General features: G+C 38.2%; 1 protein-coding gene across 1 annotated transcript in view; it reads left to right on the forward strand.

Moving 5' to 3' along the window:
• The first annotated feature begins 675 nt into the window (after positions 1–675).
• The window catches only part of SNW1 (SNW domain containing 1), a 33,316-nt gene continuing 16,173 nt past the window's right edge, over positions 676–17,818 (forward strand). The window contains exons 1-5 of the mRNA XM_047080287.1: positions 676–774; positions 5,349–5,502; positions 9,046–9,207; positions 17,340–17,435; positions 17,530–17,636. Coding sequence (XP_046936243.1) covers positions 761–774; positions 5,349–5,502; positions 9,046–9,207; positions 17,340–17,435; positions 17,530–17,636 — 533 coding nt within the window. The 5' untranslated portion in view covers positions 676–760. The remainder of the gene's footprint in view (positions 775–5,348; positions 5,503–9,045; positions 9,208–17,339; positions 17,436–17,529; positions 17,637–17,818) is intronic.

The following is a 17,818-nucleotide window of genomic DNA, read 5'->3' on the forward strand; positions in this document are numbered from 1 at the left end:
AATATATGAGTATAACGAACATCCATTTCCCCATTATCCAGCTTGAACAGTGATCAAAAATGGCTATTCTTATTTCATCTGTACTCTACCCACTTCCCTTTCTCCAATACTTGTAAGCAGATTTCATTTATCCTATCAGTTCATCAAAGATTATATTTAATCCATAATCTAAGTGAAACACATAAACTACCTAAAACACAAACATACATAGTATACAAAGGAAGTGTTGTAAAGGTAACTTAACCAAGGGTCACACTATCTTCCCAGTAGAGTATTTTGGGGGCGGGGTGTGGAAAGAAAAGTTTCGGGTGTGAATGTTTGCAGAGCGTCCTAAAACTCTCCATTCGACGGTCCCACAATTTCCTATTGTTTTAAAGCCCTGTCACCCTTTTATTTAACGTTGCTGTTCCCGGGATACTCTTGTATTTGGGATCCCTCCCTACATGGGGAATGAGACTGAGTGGGGAATAAAATAAAGCAGTTTAAAGGGCATCTCTCACCTTCGTTATTTTGCCTAGGGAACGCTGCATCATGTCACAGTGTACATCTGCCTTTCTTAAATGAAGCCCTCATCCCGTTAATAACCAGTCGGTCTGGTTAGGACAGAACCAAAGCGTACTCTTGTCCAAAGAACTACAAATCCCAGAAGGCCCTTCGGCTGAGGCGCCTGCGTATCGCGTGCTTCTTCCTCTCCACTTCTCGTCAAGGGGAAAGACCCGCCCCGCGGTGCTGTCGCTCGCGCTGGAAGAAGCGGAAGAAGATGGCGCTCACCAGGTGGGTTGTTGATTGGGGTCCTCGATACGGAAGGGTCTGGGAGTACCCACCTTTTTCATTTCTCTGCCCACTGTCTCCGGGCGGTGACCTGGCTCAGGGCACAGAGCGACGTGGGCCGCGACCACGGCTAGGCCCTCTTGACGGCCTCCGGGGCTACTAGGCCTCAGCGAAGCTGGGGTCTTTCCTGAGCGGTTTCCCGGGTTGAGTACACCCCCCCCCCCCATTAGAGCCGAAAGCTTCGGCGTGGTGAATAGTTTTTCAGTCTCAGATGGCAAGGAGTCGCACGTGTTTTTCGCTTGAACATCTTGGGGATGTGGCGAGCTCTCCGTCCGGTCCGCGGCTTGCGCGGGCACGGTGGGAATGTGGAGAGCAGTAGCTTATTTGGGCGGAGTGAAGCGGCGGGAGGTGACTGCCCGGCTTAACGGCGGTGGGTCTGCCGAAGTCTCGTCTCTGTCCCGAAACAAGAATTCTTGAAAAAAGCGGGCCCGGTGCTGGACAGAGATTTTAAATTAGCTACTGTAGTGGCCGCTGCGTGCTAATAAGGCGTCGCTGCTCTGCACTATAACTTTGGACCTTAGAATTTCTTCCGTAGGTAGAACCGCTTCAGATTTTTGCTGTTCCCGGTTGCCTTGGTAACCGCATATAAAGTGGTCCCCGCCTTTGAGAAAAATATGTTTAAGTGGGAGATTCCGAGGAGTTACGTAACTACTACTGGTGTGCGACCTTGCTGCCCCATCTGAGTGGAAAAACTTTCCATGCGAATGCAAGCAGGAAAAGTTGAGTTGTCTAAGTTCGTCGTAAAGAAAGTAATCATTTTAGGACATAAGCTTGAGTTCTCTAAACACATTTGATTCTCCTTATATTTAATCTTCCTGGCTGATGAATCCTGAAAATGTTTTAAGCAGAAAATTCTTGGGGGAATTAGGTTTGGGTTCCTTGCTTTACCCTGGGGGTTGTGTATATACAAAAGGAAACCTAACAGTCTTTGCAGGGAAGATGGGGGTACAAGGCATACAGATATGAAAGAAGTAAGGGCACACAAATGCTCGCTTGTGTAGTACTAACCTTAAGTGCAAAAAGAATTAGATGAAATGAGTTGAATGGACTGGGAGTTTTCTTTAGTAAATGTTACAAAAGCAGACTTTTGAGTGCACCTCCAGGTGGGAGGCACAGTGGCAACGATTACTAGAGTTATGAGTAAAGGTTTTGTGGAAAAGCTGGAATTTGAAAAGGACACACAGGAAAAATAACATGTCGTGGGTATTGTGTGCTTAAAATTGCAGTGACAGAGTGCAGTCTTCAAATGACTAGTTTTGGGGACTACATAGTGTTCTGATTTTGTTGAGTTCTGACTAATTTGATTTTTAGAGGTGGTCTCAAGTTTCCAGGTGAAGTGTTATTTATCTCCAAGATCTACCAAGGATTCTTAACAGCAGAGACTTGACGGAACTGATATGTTATAGTTTTGGTGTCACCAGTTATTGTTACTAAAGACTGAAAGTCCTCCTGATTAAGTTTTCTAAATTCAAGTATATTTAAGGTTATGTGTCTAATAACATCACTTGCATTTAGTATGCTTTATTTAGTAAAGGGGGAGAGTAGACTAAGTTGTCTCAACACTAGCACTGTTGATATTTTGGGCTGGATAATTCATTCTGGTATGGGGCTGTCCTGCGTATAGTAAGATGTTTAGCAATATCTTTGGCTTCCTCCCACTAGATGCCGGTGATACTGCCCCCATTCTCTACCCCCAAGTCTTGACAATCTTAATGAATTGTATGTATCTAGGTATTATCATACACCTGCATTGTAAATATTTTGCCCCCCAGTTGAGAACCACTGAAGTAGCCTTTCGGCCTGCATATGCAGCCCACTCTGTACCCCTTCCCCCTACCCTGCTACTGCAGGAGTGTGCCTCTTTGTGGGAATGTCATCCTTTACAAGGAACTGCAAATTTAAGACCCTCTGGAAGGCTAGAGTATGTTCAGACCCTAATCCAGGCCAGGTAACCTGTTTATTGGATTGTCTGAATTCTCCACTTTGACAGGCTGCCTGCCTTTTGATCATTTTAGTGACCAGTTCCTCCAGCAGAAGGTAAAAAGAAGAGTAAAATAAGTAAATATTGTAGCTTCTTTGGAACTGTCTTTGTATGCCTTCTATGTACTGGATATACATGGTATACTGAAAATAACTATGGTAGACACCCAAAACTTTTGGCTCCATTCATCCATTCATCCATCCTTCAGTTAGTACATATTTGTTGAGGATCTACCATGTGCCAGGCACTATTCTAGTGCTGGTTTTACAGTATTAAATCAGTGTTGCAAACTCCTTGTTTTCAAAGAGCTTACATTCTAGGAGAGATAGACTATATATGAGTAAACAAATCAATAATGCAATTTCAGATAGGAATTACTAGAAATAAAAATGAAAGGACAAAGAATGACTCAAAATGTGGAGTGGGGTCCTGTTTTGGACAAGGTGGTCAGAAAACAGCTGTGGAGAGGTATAAATGAGCAGAGACAAGAATGTTAAGAAGCAAGGACTAAAAGATCTAGGAGGGGTGTGTGGCTGGCCCACTTGGTACAGCTTGAGACTCTTGGTCTCAGGGTTGTAGGTTCAAGCCCCACATTGGGTGTGGAGATTACTTAAAAATAAAATCTTTAGGGGCACCTGGGTGGCTCAGTCGGTTAAGCGTCCGACTTCGGCTCAGGTCATGATCTCACAGTTCGTGAGTTCGAGCCCCGCATCGGGCTCTGTGCTGACAGCTTAGAGCCTGGAGCCTGCTTCAAATTCTATGTCTCCCTCTCTCTCTGCTCCTCCCCCGCTCATGCTCTGTCTCTCTCTCCTTCAAAAATAAATAAAAACATTAAAAAAAATTTTTTTAAACAAAATCTTTTAAAATGAATGAATGAATGAATGGTCTGGGAAAGAGTTTTCCATAAAAGCACTACAGGAAAGAATGTTCTTAATAAATGGAGCATTTTATGGTAGATGGAGTAGCAAATGTAAAGATCTTGAGATGGCAAAAGGAAAGGCAATAAGATTGTAGTGACATAAAGATGGTGAGAGCAAAGGGCAGAGTGAATTTAGTTCTCCTGCAAACATATAAGTAGCCCTCGCTGTGAGCTGGACAGTGCCTAGAGTTAGGGATGAAACGAAGCAGAAGCCATGATTCCTGCAAGTTGCTCAGTCTGGTGAGAGAAAGAGGTAAATGAGTAGATGATTGTGATACAGTAAGATAAATGTTATAGTAGTGGCACATAGAGTGTCTTGTGGGAGCATGGGTGGGGCGCAACTGATCCAAATTGGTGGAATCACGGAGTGGCTCCGCATAATCAAATATGTATGGAACAATATGCATTGATGAGTATTTAGACACTGTGCCAAGGGGGTCATAGATTTTCACATTTACTACTTAGAGCAATTCTGTGACGTAGGTGGTCTTTTGATCTGTCATTAGATGAGAAAACAGAGGTTCAGAGAGATAAGTAACTTATCTGGGTTACTACCTGGCATAGGTTGGATTTGAACTCTGAGCTCTTAGCTGTCACATTCCTGACATTCTGGACTGGATTAGATCCCTCTGATGTATACCGTCATAGCACTGTATACTTTTCCTTCATCGTTTGATACAATTTGTAATTAGGGAATTGTGTAAGCATTTGATTGTCTCTCCTCTGCAAGGCTGTAACCTCTCTCTTATAGTCTCATTGCTTACATAGCACAGTACCTGCACCCAAGTGATCAATAAATATTTTGAATAAATAAGTTCTGCTTATCCAAATATGCTTAGTCGCCAAGAATCACAAAGGAACCCTAACTTTTCCATTAAACATATCAATTTACTGGAATCTTTCTGTGATACTTTGGGGTATCTCTATAATAACATTTATCATACTTGAAAGTTGTTAAGAATAGCTTGGTAAAAAGGCTGCTGTGATTAAAGAATGACAAACTACATCTTTAGAATTTCTCCTTTGAATCTTTGACCTCTCAAGTTTTAAATTGCATTCTAAATTAGATACCTTTGGGAAAACACACTCACATATGCAACCTGTGTTTTCTTTCTTTTATGCACCTCTTTGTTACATTCAGTGCTAATCCTTATTATTTTTTGTTGTTGTTGTTGACATTAAAATAGTTAAAAGTAAGAAGAATAAGAGTAAAGTAGTTAAAAATAAGGAGTGTAAAAGTAGTAAAGGCACTAAGACACCATATACTGGACAGTTGGCCCCTGGGTAATTGAGAATGTTTTCTTGCTTGTTACAAGAAAAGAAATGTGGAAGCATAACCACTGAGTAGTTTATCTATTATATGAAATATCTGTTAGTTTTTTATTATGGGCATCATTTGCCTGCATCTTAGATGTTTTTACTGTATGTCTCTGAGCGTTTATTTCTTTCCAGGCACAGTAAAATGGCTGATATTAAATACTGCCATGAATCATTGAAATGTTTGCTTTTTTGCTTAAGGGAAAAAGTATTATGGTAAAATAGTCTCTGATGGCCAAATTGCAATGATCAAATGTAGGAGTTTTTTTTAAATCTGACTTTTATTATCTTTGCTTATAGCTTTTTACCTGCACCTACTCAGCTATCTCAGGACCAGCTTGAGGCTGAAGAAAAGGCAAGATCTCAGAGATCACGACAGACCTCACTGGTCTCCTCCCGAAGAGAACCTCCTCCATACGGGTACCGGAAAGGCTGGATACCTCGGTTATTAGAGGTAAATAATTGTGTTAACGTTTATTATAATACCCTTGTAAAATACCCTAGAACCTCTGCACATGAATGCCAATATGCTAGAAATTCTGGTCGTGAGTTCCTAAGACATATATTCCTTTTAGAGGATTGATCTTTTTCTTCTGGCTTATTACCACTTCTTTGTGATCATAAGAGAATTCTACCTGTTTATGTCTCTTCTTATGTCCAACTATTAAACATGTACAAAAGAAACTAGCATACTCTCTATAAATCCAGGGATTACTGCATATGGAAAATAATGGGAAAGTAAGGAGAAAATGAAAAGAAGAGTTCATGTTCGGGTGCCTTTCCCTCCCTTCTCCCCACATACACAATGCCACGTAACCCTGAAGAGACAGCCTTCCTTCAGGGAAAACTCCAGCAGCATTTCTATTTCTGATTTCCTTCTTGTCAAGTATATTGGAAAGAGCATAGACGAGAAGTTTAAAAGAATAAGTAAAAATAAGTGTTTTTGCATCATAGCTATGCTGCTTACTATTCGTGTGACACTGGGCAGATCCTGACCCCTCTTTATCAGTTTTCTTGTCTTCAATTTGAGAATATTAATATAAGTCTAATATACATATTAGATAAATATTTTAGAAGGTATAAAAGAATTTGATGGTTGATTTGGAGGCAGTGAGGGAGAAAGAAGACTCTGAAATGATCTTTTTATATTTCTAGCTTATTTCCAAAAAACAAACTTCTTTGGTAGTACCTATCTTCCTAATTACTCTGTATCCTTTAGAGCAGATCAATACATATTCTTTTCCCTAATTCCAGGGCAGTCTTCCCATGCTTGACCACCTTTTTCATCTAGGGAGAAAAGCAAACATTTGAGACAACTATTTTGCCTCCCCAAGACTACTTCCTCTTTGATCAAGCCTTTTTCTTCTCTGTCTCTCAGTGTTCATTCTGACTCCTGCAAATTTCGCTCTTCCACTTCCCAAGGAATGTGCCTGCCCTATTAAAAAATCTTTGTGCCTATACCATTCATGTTTGTACACAATTATTTTCATTTTATCACTCTGTTACATTCTGTCCTTTTATGGTTGTGATTTTTGCCTTACAAATGTGAAGGAATTGTGCCCTCAACTTTTTTTCGTATGCCTCCAAGTGCAGATCATGGTGAACTAAGTATTCATTGGACTGAAATTTGTTGTTGTCTCTATTCTCAGCCTCTCCCATGCTTGGCATTTCCCCCTGCCTGCCAGAACACTCTATAGAGCCTAAAAGACAAACTCCCAACTAGATCATGTCTTTTAAAAAATTTCCTTGTTTTTTTCCCTTAGCTGTCCTCTAGTCCTTATTAATTCTAATGTGTGAAAGCAAGTCTTACTAAAATTACTAAGGGTTTTTTGTTGTTGTTACTTTTGTTTTCACTGATAGTGTAATTTGTGAGGTGTGGGGCAAAAGAAGATTATCAAGGGGGCTGGAATGCCCTCTTATCTGGGGCAAAAAGGTAGTGATTGACATTATCTGATAGAAGGATAATGTGTCCCTTGAGGGATTATAGATATTCTTCGTTTGCCTCTCAATAGATTACAGAGTGGGGGTAGCAGACATCATTTTACATACAACAGAAACCTCATCCAAAGATTAGGCTTCCATTTTAGCATTATGACTTTCAGGTACTTTTTAAAATCTTACTTGACTAAAGGTTTCATACATCTTGGTAGAACAGAACAGTTTATTTGAAAATCAAACCAAAATGGCCAGCCAATCTGGAAAGACTGTGAATGCTTCTTGAGGGGAGTGAACGTTCTGTGGAGAAAGCATTTTGTTCTAGTGTTCAGAGTAAAAGCTATGATTTTCTGGCAAGCTTAATGACCGCATAATGCCACATCCACAGTCAGAAGTACTTATTATAGTTGAAGAACCCCAGCAGATCTGAGCATATGTCAGATTGATGTCCTGGCTACAGGTAGCACCTTTCTTGGGAATATTTTAACTATTTTCTGCCGAATTCATAAGAAATGTCTCCCTCAGCTTTATTGTTTGTTTTTAGAAATGTCAAAATTTTCTTTAGCAAGTCAGTATATTGTCTCTAGGAAATCACATATCCAGGATCTAATGGAATATTTCTTGAAGGAGGAGGTCTTTAAAAGTAGTTATTTACATAAAATTTTTCATCAAACCCCCTGTAAATGATTAATTTTAATGTTTTTTCCTATCATTTTTTAGTTGTATTGATTTGCCCTTTTTAGAGCTAAAAAGGAAAGAATTTTAGTTCAGTAGAAAATACAGTTTTTTTGGAGTCAAAAGATCTGAGTTCAAGTCCTGCCTATGCAGGACATCTTGGGAAAATCACTTAATGTTGCTAAACTTGAATTTTTTCCATATGAAAGTATGATTGTTGAAATACAGGAATTAAATGAGTGTGGATTGTTGAGTGTACAATATAATTCCTAAGCAAATATTACTAAGTTTAACAAAGCTATTTAAAAATTGTATTTAACATTCATATGTTTATTTGACCGTCTACCTTTTTTGTAATGTTAAACTTCATCAACAGATGTTACTTAGCTTGTGCTACTTGAGAAGTCTTAGTCTTCTCTTCTAAGTAATTGTATATCATCACCATTAGAAATGTGGTGAACTCATTTCTAGAGCCTTCCTTTCTATTTATTTGCTTCTCCTGGAACATGAATAAATATGTTATTAAAATCTGGTTCCAAGAAAAAATTCTTTACATTTCTGCCCTGTTGTACCTTGACCTTTGCCTCACTAAGAACATTATGTATGCTAAAACTAAAAATCTTTTCTTTGTCCTAAACGTTCTACTTAATTTCATCCTGTCATGTATATAAAAATCTTTACCATGGTCTAGAAGCCCTTTCATGATCTGGTGTTTGTCTGCCCGTGCAAGGTTATCACCTATGTGTCTGCTCCTCTGTCCCAGTAAGCTCCAGCCTCACTGGACACTTGTTTCCAAGGACATCCCAAGCTTGTTCTTATAGCAGTACCTTCATGCTACTTGCTTTACCTAAAAAATGCTTCCCTCAGATCTTCTCATACCTGATTTCTCATTATTTAGCTTTAACTCACATTACCTCTTCACAAAGGCTGTCCTAGCCACAGTATCAAAAGTAGACTTTCTAGGGCACTTGGTGGGTCGGTCAGTTAAGTGTCTGACTCTTGATTTCAGCTCAGATCATGATCTCACAGTTCATGATTCGAGCCCTGCATAGTAGTGCTCTGTGTTGACAGGGCAGAGCCTGCTTGGGATTCTCTCTCCTCTCTCAAAAATAAATCAATAAGCTTAATAAAAAAAAAGGAAAGTAGATTTTCTTTGCAGTCCCATTATATTTTCAAGGCATTTATTACAAGCCAAAGATTAGGCTTTTTACATCTTTGCCCACTGGAATGTACACTGTACAAGACCAGCGACCTCTGTTTCTTTACTGCTGTATCTCTTAGCATCTACTATAACAAGGGCTCAATAATTATTTGGTGAATGAATGAATATATCTTGAACCTCAAATTATTAAGTATTCTTTTTATTTCTTTCCTTTTTAATATGTAGGATTTTGGAGATGGCGGTGCTTTTCCAGAGATCCATGTGGCCCAGTATCCACTGGATATGGGACGAAAGAAAAAAATGTCAAATGCTCTGGCCATTCAGGTGGATGCTGAAGGAAAAATTAAATATGATGCAATTGCCCGGCAGGGACAGTCAAAAGACAAGGTAATCCTCTCGTTGATTTTTCCCTCTATTGATAAATACGTATCTGGCCATTTAGCTTTGTTAAAAGTAGCAATGAGTAGCAGTTAGTACTTAGGCTAACTGAAAATATGACTTCATGATTATATGAACAATGTATCATGACTTCATAACAGCAATGACTTTTTCATTTCAAATCTCCCAAATTGATGATAGCTTATATATACTTAGGGTTTTCACTTATTTGTTTAGCATTTTAAAAACAATTTGAGGGTGCCTGGGTGGCTTAGTCGGTTAAGCCTCCAACTTTGGCTCAGGTCATGCTCTCATAGTTCATGGGTTCAAGCCCCATGTCTGGCTCTGTGCTGACAGTCAGAGACTGGAGCCTGCTTTAGATTCTGTGTCTCCTTCTCCCCTGCTCATGCCCTCCCTCTCTCACTCGCTCGCTCACTCTCTCCCTCTCTCTCTCAAAAAATAAACATTAAAAAATAAATAAAAGCAATTTGAAATTGTTAAATTTTGTTTTAAGTTCTTTTATAGTACTAACATTTTTCAAATGCTAGAAAATTGCTAAAAATCTATAATTCTAGCACCCTAAAACACAAAAAATCAAAATTTAGATTTGTTTATAGTCTTCTAATTCTGTCTCATATACTTACAAAGTACTTACATAGATATTTAATTATTTTAATAATTCACTTGAATGTAATGAATTAAAATTTTTTCTCCCCTAAGTATAAAACTGGCACTTGCTGTCCATATTTTTGATGGCCTGCTTACAGGTAATCCAAAGACCAAAAATAAAATTTACTTAAAATAATCTCCTCACAGAGCAGCTACGCTCAGAGCCAAGGAACTGTTTTTAAGAGAAGACCTAGTTTTTTCCCTCGTAAATAAGTACTCCACGCATAGGTAAAGATCTCTTTAGAATTGAAGATGTTGCGAAAAATAGTTGAGGGCCTTCAGTACTTGTCCTTTGCCTCTTTCTCTTCCCTAAATGTTTTCATTTTACCCTCTAAAATTGCAGTAATGACCCCATCCTCTACTCCTGCATCATGGATGCTGGGTTCTTGGGGAAAACAGTTACCCAGTCATGCAAATCTATGTCTCAGGTTTAGGCTGCGCTCCCTTGGTGTTCCTCCAAGCTTTAACTCCTACTCCTCTCCGTCCCCTGTCAGCTTACAGGTGACATCTGTTTGCACATAACGACTAGTGGAAGAAAATTGTCTGCTTTCTTTATCCTGCACTTGGCTTTCTGTCTTGACTTTTCCTTTTGTCTCTATGAGAAATGTCTTCGGTCTAAACCTAATCTTGCCAGGTGTGCTGTAGCGTATCCTGGATTTCATTCCTCCCCCTCTCCTTTACAGCCTCGCTTTTTCTTTATTCTTCTCAACCATGACTTCCACCTCCCCTTCTTTTACTGGCTCCTTTCTGTTAGCTTTTAAATATGCTTGCTTTTATCATCTTTTGAAAGAAAAGTTTTTCCCTGACTACCCTCAAGGCTCCCTCTAGCTACCACCAAATTTTCACCTAGTTTTCTTTATTTTCCTTCAAGCTTTTTGCTTGTTGTTATCTGTTCTACTTCTTCACTTCCCTTTCATTCTTCATTTCACTGTAATACAACCTCACCTCAACCAGTCTCTAAGCAAAGGTCTCTAAGGCTTTTCTCACAACACCATCTCTTTGACTAATCTAATTTATTTCCTTGGCTAAAATTGCCACTCATGTTGATGACTGTTAGATCTATGTCTCCAGCTGAGTTTTCTCCCCTGAGCTGTAGGTCCTTATATCTTACTATCCGCAAGGACAGCTCTATTAGATTTCCTCAAAACATCACTCATCAAATCCAAACCTAAATTCATAATTTTCCACTTAATCTACCTTCTCTATTCTCTAACTCAGTGATTGGCAGTGGTATCTTCCTGACTGACTATGCTAAAAGCCTGGGAGTTATTTTTCCCCCCACTATTTTGTTGATTTAAAAAAGATACACTAATAATAAATTCTTATGGTAGAAGATATCAACAGTACATAAGTATGTATGTAGTGCCTACTTCTCCCACTTTACTTCCCATAGGTAAGTACCACTACTATAATACATATCTTTCCAGACCTTTGTTATGGATTTAGATATTGATGTATATATATATATTCCCACTTTAATACACACACACACACACACACACACACATATCTTTTTTTACATGAATGAGATTTTAATATTCATAACTTTCATAGCTTTTTTAAATTTAGTATGTTTGGAAGGTTTTTATCAGTGTATATAGGTCTGCTTTATTTTTTTAAAGTCTATATAGAATTCCAGGTGTGTTTGTGCCCTAAGTTTTTTTTAAGCATTTTTTAGTTTTCAGATTTCAATTTTTTAGTTTTCAGACAGTACTTTATTCAAGGTCCATATACAAATACCTTTTTGCACATGAATATTTGCGTAAAATAAATACTTATGTGAACTTACTGAGTCAAAGATTATTCAAATGTGAGATGTGACACATAATGCTATAGTTCTCTAAAAAGCCTTTGCTGAGCGGTCATTCCATTCTTTTGTGTTTCCTTCAGGCCTTCCAACTGTTAGTCATTGTGATTTATCTTCTTCCTTAACACTTCTCAAGTATATGCCCTTCTCTGCTACTTAGTTCAGGCCCTTATCACTTCTTGCTTTATTTACCGCAGCAGAGTCTGAAACCACCTCCTTTGCATTTGTTTTGCCTGCTTAGAAAAACAAACTCATCCTTGTTTATATGTTTAGCTTTCTCTCTCTCCCCCACGTATACACACACAAGTGTGCACACTTAAAATGTTTCCATAGCCTTTAGGGTAAGAACCAGCCAAGCTCCTTATGGTATACTTGGTCCCTTCCTTATCTTTCTAGCCTAGCCTCAACTTTCCTGACCAGAAAAGTTAAATCCAAAAATAAACAGTCCAGTTTTAGCCATTCTTTTTATTTTCAGTACAAAGTAATCGCCACTATTATGTGGTTGTTAAGAAAAAATTTTCAGGGCACCCAGCTGGCTCAGTCAGTGGAGCATGCGACTCATGATCTCAGGGTTGTGAGTTTGAGCCCCCACGTTGGGTGTAGAGATGACTTAAAAATAAAAAAAAGTCTTTAAAAAAGGAAAAAAGAAGAAACTTGCAGACATTTTCTGTAAAGATCTGCCACAAGGAATTCTTGCAGCTCCCCTAATATGGCACATTCTCTCTTACCCTGGGAACTTCCCATGGATGTCCTCCTGTGTGTGGGAAAGCTCTCCCCCTATTCTTTGACTAAATTTTGTTGCTTTTTTTTTTTCTTAATGTTTATTTATTTTTGAGAGAGAAAGAGAGCACAAGCAGGGGAGAGGCAGAGAGAGAGGGACACAGGATTTAAAGCGGGCTCTGTGCTGAGAGCAGAGAGCCTGTTGTGGGCCTCAGACTCACGAACTGTGAGATCATGACGTGAGCTGAACTTGGATGCTTAACCGACTGAGCCACCCAGCTGTCCCTAAATTCTGCTGCTTTCAAATCACAGCTCACTCTTCATTGTTTCAGAAAACTCTTCCTAATCTTCCCTGGCCAGATGGGGTATCCTTCCTTCCTCTTCCCTGTTTATCTTAGCAGTCATCACATTTTGTTCTATTTATCAGTTCACTACTATCTATGTCATTTGACTATAAGCTCTTTGAGGACAGAGATTGTATCTTTAGATTTCCTCCTTGGCACCTAATTTAGTGCCTGACAGCTTGACGCACAGACTTTCATCAGTGATTTGTTTGAGGAGTGATAGCAGTTTTCATTGAATAACAGAAAATCACTTCTCCTGAGCCAGTAGGGAAGCATAGTCCACTCCTGCAAAAGGAAAAACACGTCCCTATACAGCAGGACATATACTGGAAATATGCCCTGTGCTGTGGAGGCCTTCTCTAGGCTTCACTTGCCTTTGTTTTGGTACATCTCTCCTTCTTTGGAATAGTCATTATTCTTTATTGGTACATGCTGCCTTTCCTCTCTCATTGGTTAGGAAAAAGAACACTTTAGGACAACAGTTTGGCATTGGCAGGTTGACTAATTTTGAATGACACACAGTTGTAGCCCATTTTGCATTAAATTTCAAGACTGGAAACCAACAATTTTCTCTCACGTCTAGGAAGTGTCTGAAAGTTTTTTCTTTCTCTAAGAACCATATATACTGGTGATTATTTTGTTTTGAAAGTAGAGTGGAGGGAGTGCCTGGGTGGCTCAGTCAGTTAAGTGTCTGACTTCTGCTCAGGTCATGTTCTCACGGTTTGTGGGTTTGAGCCCCGCATCAGGCTCTGTGCTGACAGTTCTGAGCCTGGAGCCTGCTTCGGATTCTGTGTCTCCTCCTCTCTCTCTGCCCCTCCCCCCCCAAAAATAAATAAAACATTAAAAAAAGAAAAAGAAAGTAGAGTAGAAATGTTATAACTATTTATTTTTAGGTTTCAGTATTCTGGCCAAATAAGGTCTCTAAAGTAATGTTTCTTTATACACTGAAAGCATTACATGTTTGTCTATAATGCAACCACTAGGAATGAATCCAAAACTAGTAGTTTATGGAGGCACCACTCAGAGGTTCATACTAACCCTGACCCTAATGGAGGAAGCTATGCATGTGTAGGGGCAGGATGTATATAGGAAATCTGTGTGTCTTACTCTTAATTTTGCTGTGAACCTGAAACTACTCTAAAAACCTAATGTCTTTGAACACATACACATACGCGTGTGTACATGCATACACAGAATGAAGATTTTTTAAAAAATGAGCAGGGTACCAAATGAATTGAGAAGAAAGATAGTGAACAGAGTGAGTACTTGGACTGTTCTGATACTGTTTCTGGTGGATGTATTTCCTTGCTGGACATTATGCCCTGGAATATACACTTGAATTTCTTACACAAATTTAATAAATAAGTATTTTAATTTTTTAAAAAGTGGATGGATTAATGCACGAAGTTTTTGAATGCATTTAATTCAACATTAACTGAGTACACGTTGGCAAATGCATTTGGAAGAGGGGACACTTGATTGTTCGGGACCGTCTTGCGCGTTGTATAATGTTTAATGTAACTGCCACTACCTATTAAATACCTGTAGAGCCTTGGGGGTGGCAGCAGTGCCCTGTTTTAAAACCACTGATTTTCCAGTTTTAGAAGTAGGAATTGGCTGCTAAATGTACAAAATGGGTCTTTAAAAATTCATTATCATTCAGGAGGCTTGATTTTTCAGAGTCTTTGACATAGGATGAAAATAGTTTATTGGATTATTGAATTTGCATTATAGTGTAAAGATTTCTGATTTATATCAGAGGGATCTGGTTTTCTTCAGAAACCAGAAAGTTATCACTGAAATATTAATAGTGAAAGGTCAAGAATGGTAAATGCTAGCTCTAGGTATAAGAGATTAAGAAAAAGGCAAGATTTCAAGGGATAAGTCTAGGCCCTAGATCTCTCTACATGTAAAATAAATACCGTATTGACAAGACTTACAGTAATACAAAATTGGAGGGAAAAAAATTTTCTTGAATTAAATTTTGATGGAACTAAAATGTTCTTTTTTTTCCAATTGTGATTTGAGTGATACATCAATAAAAAGCCTTGGTGTTTACATTTTTCCTTCTGAAATATTTGCATAGCAAATGTTACATATATGATATTACCTAAAAGAATGCCTTCAACATTTTCCCCCCAAACAAATAACTCCCAGCAACTTTAAACTGACCCCGAGATAAATCATATATTACCTTGTTCATGATTTCACAAACTAGCTAAGCCTAAAGATAGTGTTTTCTTTCTGCCTTCAAAATGGTGAGTATGTTGACAGATTTATCCAGTCAGGTCAATCTGGTCCTTTGCCAGTTTTCAGTAATAAAAAAAAAAGTTTCACAGATCATTTATTGCTTTATCTTGTTCCCAGAGCCCATTTGTGCTCTTCTTACCTTCTGGAGTATATTGTATTTTTCAGATAACCCTCCCCAGCCCCTTTGCCTCCTGGGATATTCTGAGTTTCTTCAGCACATTTGGTTCTCAGGCAATAAAAATTTGAGGTTTTATAGTTAATTACCATGGAGGAATCTTGCTCTTCAGATGTCCTTCACTCAGCTTTGTGAGATGCTAGAATCTTATTGATGCTCATTTAAAGGGTTATTAACTTTGGAATACCCAAATAAGAAGCAGCAAATGGCTCTTGTATGCTAAATTAGTATTGAGACTTTATGTTGAGCATATATGACTACCAGGGAGCCATTTACTTAGAATCCTTTCCTGTAATGATTGCTGTGTAAAAGTAATTAACTCTTCATAGTCTAGATACTATTTTCTAGAGTATTGATATGTAATTTTAAACTCAAGTGGCATAGATGTTTCCATCTTGAAAAGAAATAAGATTTTTAAGGTCATTACTAGCTGTGTGATGTTAATGTATGGAGCCTTACTCTTCTCCCCAGAGTGAGCTTTAGGTCCCTTCCAAATGAACACTGAGAGGATGGTGACACTACAGCTCACATATCAGTGGTTATGTTTTGTGGTAAACAATCTATACTTTTCTTGCCTGATCCTTTGTCTCATTCCTGAGAAAAACAAGCTAAAGGATTAGTCTGTAGTCATGAGATAGTTTTTTCTGGGAAATCCACAGCTTATATAAAACATTCCTCATCAATAATATAGGTGTAATCATTGTGCATATGCATACCTCAAGGTTGATACACAAATTCAATTATATATATAAAGCTAAAGAATAGTGGCATAAAATAAGTGCTTAATAAATTTTAGCTATTATTATTACTTTAATAGAATACATGACAAAATGGAAAATAATTTCATACTGTGAGCAATGCTTTGAAGACAGTAAACAGTGCTGTGACACTAAGTGTTGGGATGAGGAGGGGTTGCTGCTTAGCAGGGTAGTCAGAGGAGGACTCATAAGTGCAGTCATGACCTTTGAACAGAGACTCAGAGGTTGAGAACTCATGTGAAGAACTAAGAACAACACTATTTAAGGCCCAGAATTTGGGAATGGCATGTTGTGTTTAAAACAAACAAACAAAAAAACAAAGAGCTGATGTGATTGAAGCAAAATAAATGAGGAAGCAAGAGGTATGGGGGAGATTAAAGGTGTAGGCAAAGCCAGGTCAGGTCTTATAGGCTATGAAGTGTTTTTTGTTCTGCCATTTGGAATAAGAAATTAAGAATAGCCAGCATTTCCTTTAAGCTATTTTTAAGGAATGTCCTGGTAGAATGCAGTTATTGATAGAAGACTTTGGCTTATAGTAGTAATTTTTGAAGGTCTCAAGTACCTGAGAATTGGGTTTTCTTTTATAATCACTAGTTCTTTATATGTGTATCAAAAATTCCCTACTAAAGCAGTAAAATCTAGATTGCTGTTTATTTGCTAAATTCTCAGTACTTCTTTTTTTCAATAAAGTCTGCCATGTAAGTTTTTATGAAAGTATTTGAAAAGTATAGGTGGACACAAAAGTAAGTGATACTCTATTTGTCAGGGGCCTACTACATCAGCGTCAGCTTCATAGAGACTTGGGGAGCCCAGTAAAAATTCTGGCCTTTGTAAATTTGGATAATGAATATAAGTGGTGTATGTAGAATATATTTTTACTCCCCCCCCCCAGAAGAAGTGTTCTGGGTTTTTTGACCATGACACGTGTTCATTACTTAGTCTGTGAATAGAATTGCTGTCAGAAAAGACAAACATTATTAAGTAGGGTGAGGTCAATGAAATTTTCCAGGCCCAGTGAATTTGGAAATTATTTGGTAACCTGACTTAAATTCTGATGAGTTTGTAATCCAAGATAATGGTGCAATAGGCAATTTATATCATCATTAATTTCAAGTCTTAGTGAGTCTCAAAAATAGGGATCACTGATGCATAAGATTTTGTTGGCACAATGTATTTGGATACTGACTTGATTAGAAGATCTCAAATAATTTAAATGCATGAGGTCAAAGGAAAATTATTAACTTATATAGCTGGGGCAGTAATTTGTGTATATATTTTAAGCTTCCTTGGTTTTAAAATCTAAAAGACAAAATCTGTGTCCTAAATTTATAAGTGTGCTGACTTCTGAAATGACTTAATGAGGTTGCTTCTTCTCATTCTCTGCTTTTCTTGATCCTGCTTGTGTTTGAACATTTTAGGTCATTTATAGCAAGTACACTGACCTGGTTCCCAAGGAAGTCATGAATGCAGATGACCCAGACCTGCAAAGACCTGATGAGGAAGCCATTAAAGAGGTAACTGGGCATTGATACATATATAATTATTTTAGATGGCTTTTGACGTCTTTATTAGCTTTCAGACAACTCATTGCTGTGTTTCTTATTTCAGATAACAGAAAAGACAAGGGTAGCCTTAGAAAAATCTGTATCACAGAAGGTTGCTGCAGCCATGCCAGTCCGAGCAGCTGATAAACTGGCTCCTGCTCAGTATATCCGGTATGATCTTGCCTGGAAGTCTTACTTTCATGTTGGACTAGATTGGGTTTGGGGGTCCTGGTATTCCTTCACTATCCTACTTAGTCACAATTAGACAAGCAATTTTTTGAATAATGACTTAAAGTCTGTTGACTGTGCAGACTCTTGAAAGCAGAATTTTTTAAGATATTTTTGAAGATATT

Source organism: Lynx rufus, unplaced genomic scaffold (genome assembly GCF_022079265.1).
Source record: "Lynx rufus isolate CCGP_SWC_20201006 ecotype Redwood Valley unplaced genomic scaffold, mLynRuf1.p SCAF_17, whole genome shotgun sequence".
In the NCBI taxonomy this organism is placed as follows: Eukaryota; Metazoa; Chordata; class Mammalia; order Carnivora; family Felidae; genus Lynx; species Lynx rufus.